The 4,489-nt window shown below is 33.6% G+C and overlaps 1 protein-coding gene across 1 annotated transcript; it reads right to left on the bottom strand.

Annotated features, from left to right (window-relative positions):
• Window positions 1-314: 314 nt before the first annotated feature.
• Window positions 315-3,876, bottom strand: LOC108459714 (laccase-7-like). The gene is made up of 6 exons (XM_017759115.2): window positions 3,730-3,876; window positions 3,487-3,638; window positions 1,940-2,184; window positions 1,703-1,831; window positions 653-1,609; window positions 315-571 (listed from the first exon to the last, which is right to left on the bottom strand). Exons 1-6 carry the CDS (start codon window positions 3,817-3,819, stop codon window positions 441-443), a joined length of 1,704 nt encoding a protein of 567 aa, XP_017614604.1. The 5' UTR covers window positions 3,820-3,876; the 3' UTR covers window positions 315-440.
• Window positions 3,877-4,489: the final 613 nt, after the last annotated feature.

Here is a 4,489-nt window from a genome sequence, read left to right as displayed (position 1 = left end):
TGTTGAAAGGATTAAACTCTAGATAAGCATTTAGAAACAAAAATTAATGTTAAAAGGAAATAAAATTTTATGGAATGGAGGTTGGATGGAGTGGAAATAGACTTTTCTACCAAACATTGAATTTTGAATTTTAGAATGGTCAATCTTGGGAAGCCCTTATCTTATTACCACATCCATCCAATCAGGATTAATATAAGGGCCAAAAAAAAAAGACAAAAAGGGCGTCAAGAAAGACCAAAAAGAAGAAAAACAAAGGGAATATTTTTATAATTAAAAATAATATCCTGATAAATGGAAAACGAGTAAACAACGCGTTGTATAATTGGATATCATTATTGGATTTTAAATCTGTTTTCATAAATTAAAGGGACCATATATGAAATCAAATCCAAATAAATATTAAGAAACTTCAGCCATGGTTTTGTGCAAAATTTGAACTTCTAGCAATTTGGTAGATCTACCGGAGGTAAAGGCAAAGTTGTTTCGGGAGTTGGTCCATTCTCAACCATGAAAACAGTGCCGAGGCCATAGGTCAAGTGCGCGTCCAAGTGACAATGCATTATCCATACACCTACATTTATATTGAAAGTATTTTCAGTATACGTAGTGAATCAAACTTACGAATGAGTAGCAATGATATTGGAAAGCTAACCTGGATTATCGGCTGTGAATCTAATGACTGCCCATCCTCCAGCTGGTACGCCAATGGTGTTACGAATTTGTGGGTCGACAAGGTTGAACATCTCCCTATGCTTGGAAGGGTTATAGTTCCCAAACCCTTGAGCCAATACGTGGAAGTTTGAGCCATGGAGGTGCATGGGATGATTCTCCACTCCAATAATAGCAGTGTTCTGAAGCACCATCTCCACTGTTGAGTTGAACTTTAGCTTTGTCACCTTAGTAACTTTTGGAGCAAAGAGAAACGCTGGGTTGTAGTTGTTGATAGTAGCATTGGTGTAGTCAAATTCAATGGGGGGCTTGACAGGGAAATCCGTGGTGTAGATGCCATCCACGTTCGAATAGAAAGCTTGCAGCAATGACATTCTCTTGGGTGGCACGAAGGATTGGTTGTTCATGCTCGCTGAGAGTTTGGTTCCCTTTGGACCCAGGCATGTCCTGTTTGCTTCGCAAGGAGTGAACCCTAATCCAACAGTCACAAACATTTTGTAGTCCACGTTTTTTGGAACCTGTGCCCAATGAGGTCCATCCTTCAAACCCTTTAAACTACTAGAGAACTTGTAAGCCGTAGCGGTGTCACTGAAAGCGGGGAGGGTTGGCATTAATGGCTTTCCTATGGGTGGGGCACCATCATACACCACGACGCCCCTTGTGGTATTATTATCATACGGTATACCAACTGAGGTAGAATACGGACTAGCGGCCATGTAATACGACCCAATGTCTTGATCGGCGACTAGCAATGCGTCGACGGTCTGACCTGGGGCTATCATGATGATGTCGGTGACATAAGGTTTCGTGTAGGCAGCGTCGATGGCGAAAACCGTCAGGTTGTGATTCGCTATCTTGTAGAAAAGCTGTCCGTTGAGTGCAGTGTTGACTATGCGTAAGAGATAAGTCTTTCCTGGCTCAACCTTAAGCTTGTACATGTCTGATTAAAAATCAATTCACAACATGTAAACCTGCGGTGTTTCAAATATTATTCTTTAATGAAATATATTAATGATTATGGATAATTAATTACGGTTTTGAGAGCATGGATAGAGATCTCCGGGCCATCCATTTATAGTGAAAGCATCGGAAATATTTGGTAAACCTCCACTGGTCACGGCCTCTTCCTCAACATCCATGACGTCAGCATTCCACCACTCGCCTGAAAAACATAAAAGCTTTCGTTGTCATCTTTGTGGATGGTCAATAAATTTTTCAATCATTAAATTAATAATGAGTGTTTAAGATAGGTGGTTAACTAATGCTGTACCTAATATGATAGTGACTTCTCTGTGGGGCTTAGGGAAGGGATACTTGTGGCCTGATTTCGGACGAATAATGAGTGCGCCATGGACAGTGGCTCTTAGCCACGATACATGAGCATGCCACCACAGGGTTCCTTCTTGACCGCTGATTTTGAACTTGTATGTATATTTATTCCCAGGGAGTATGGGACACTGAGTTATCATGTTGGGTCCATCCGCCCAGCAGCTCAGTTTTTGATACACTCCATGCCTATTCAAACAATCACCAGTTGTTAGATCAGAATCTTTACACATATCTTATTAAAGTTGAACAAATTATTTAGTACACTCCACAAAGTTTTTTAATTTCACTTATAAAGTCATTATATCAAATATGAATTATTTAAAGAAAACAGAAATTTCATCACGCGTATTGGTGTGAAAACTACGTATTTAGAATACAAGAGTATGCTTAAAAATAATATATAATAAATAATGAAACATATGGTTTGAAACTAATTAATAATACATACAATATGTCAAATGAAAAGAATATACTAATTTGTGAATACACGAAATTTATACACATAAATAAATCATATTAAAAATATTAAATTTAAACACATAACTACATCTATTTTGAGTTTATGTCAAGTTTATTGGTAATACAAACTCAATCAATAACATTATCAATATTCACGATGTAGGGAAAGAAAATATTTTATATTGATCAATATAGGTGGAGTGGTAATGAATTTGCATTGTAATACTATTTACCATGTGTTCCATACTTGAATATGTAATTATTTTAATTAAAAATTATATAAAAGTATGAAAAGGAAAAAAATCATCATAATAATATTAATTATAATTAAAAAAATTTTATAATTTTATAATTGAGTCGATAACCTGATTAAAGGTAACAACAAATTAATAAAGTGTTTATCTAGTATAAACGATAACTAAAAGCAATTGGTTTTTTAAAATATAGTTTAAGAATACGACAGTTATTCCTTTAAAGAAAAAAGAAGAATACTACAATATATTAATTATATAAACTAGTCGTATAACATACTGATAAAAATAATACAAAAACAACTTTTTAACAAATAATATAAAATAATATACAAATTAATAATTGAACTGTAATAAAAACTATACACAATTATTGATAAAAAACACATGAGAAAAAAGTAGGGAGTGAAGTTTTTCTTTAAATTAGTAGTTAAATATTATACAATATTTAGAATTACTCATAATTCCTCTAAATTCATAAATAAGAGGATAATGTATTTCAGAACATTCAAACTCACGTCCTTTCATATTGACAATAATATCCATATCAATCGAATTAATACTCAATCGATTTTATTATGGATATTATAAGCCTACTATTGTTAAAAATAAAAAAGAAAGCTTCTTTTGAACTAACAAATCAAGAACCGATTTGGAGCATTACGAAAGTCAAGTCTTGATCGCCATCAAAACATGATTATATGACAGAAACAGGCTGGGACCGGAAGCTTTGTTAAAGGAAAACCAGTTCAAATGAAAGTAAGGACTAAGGACTAACCAGTGAACGGTCAAGTTGTAGGGTGACTTGTTATATACATGAACAATAAGTGTGTCACCCTCTCGAACTCGGATTCTCGGACCAGGGAAGCTACCGTTTACTGCAACAATCAGCTGGCGATTGCATAGTCGAGTAACTGTCAAGTTTTGAACCTGCAGCATCAAATAAACATCTGACTGATCAGTAACATTTTCTATATACATCCACCTGAAACAGGTTCCAAAGGGTGTTTGAGATTATTACATTGAATGTGTGTTCCACTACTGCTGCTGAAGCTGTTGTAGCCACCATAAGAGTTAAAACGCCGACAAGCAACAAAACAGGGTTCCTCATTTTGAAAGGATAGGAGACAATTATTAGAAGATATAAGGCAAAGTGATCTGGAGCCTCTTAGATATATATAAAATATATTATATATATATATATATATAAATGTAAAACCCTTTGTTTCAGTTTTCTCTGTGACGTATTCAGTTTTGACATATAAAACTCTTGCTTGAATCATGAAATGAAGAGTCGACATCCTAAGGTAAAATTTGTTGGCACTGCTAATTAAATATGACAGAAAAAGCCTTGTTGGGTGAAATAAACAGATAAAGAAAGTATGGGTAATTTAGATTCTGTTTCCTTTCCATCTATCTGTGCTCCCTAATATGCTTCGAATACCCTGAATATAATTTAATATGTTCCTATAAAAGAAAACTCTATGGTAACAATATATAGAATGAGCATTAATTTTTTTCCCACAATTTACTTTTGAAATTATGAGTGAGTAATTTGTTTATATAAATAAACCAATTTAAATATGTGAATATATTGATATTTATAAATGAAGATTAATGTCATTTATTTATATGTAACATTGATATAAATATTTAATTGAGTTAATATCATAAATTTAATTTATGATATTTAGGAATTGAGTAAATTCGTAAATAAGGAACTAAGATCGACAGCACAAATAGAATGGATAAAAATAATTAAAAATTCTACTGTGACCAGA

The sequence above is a fragment of the Gossypium arboreum genome, chromosome 4 (assembly GCF_025698485.1).
Source record: "Gossypium arboreum isolate Shixiya-1 chromosome 4, ASM2569848v2, whole genome shotgun sequence".
Taxonomy (NCBI): Eukaryota; Viridiplantae; Streptophyta; class Magnoliopsida; order Malvales; family Malvaceae; genus Gossypium; species Gossypium arboreum.
The sequence above is the reverse complement of the archived record's forward strand: the minus strand, read 5'-3'. Positions and strand labels throughout refer to the sequence as shown.

Excerpts from the sequence above, each read along its gene's own strand:
- LOC108459714 (XM_017759115.2), bottom strand. The coding sequence starts at position 3,819 with ATGAGGAACCCTGTTTTGTTGCTTGTCGGCGTTTTAACTCTTATGGTG. Across the intron at positions 3,639-3,729 it reads TAGTGGAACACACATTCAAT|GTTCAAAACTTGACAGTTAC; the intron begins GTAATAATCTCA and ends TTGATGCTGCAG. Across the intron at positions 1,832-1,939 it reads AGAAGTCACTATCATATTAG|GCGAGTGGTGGAATGCTGAC; the intron begins GTACAGCATTAG and ends TATGTTTTTCAG.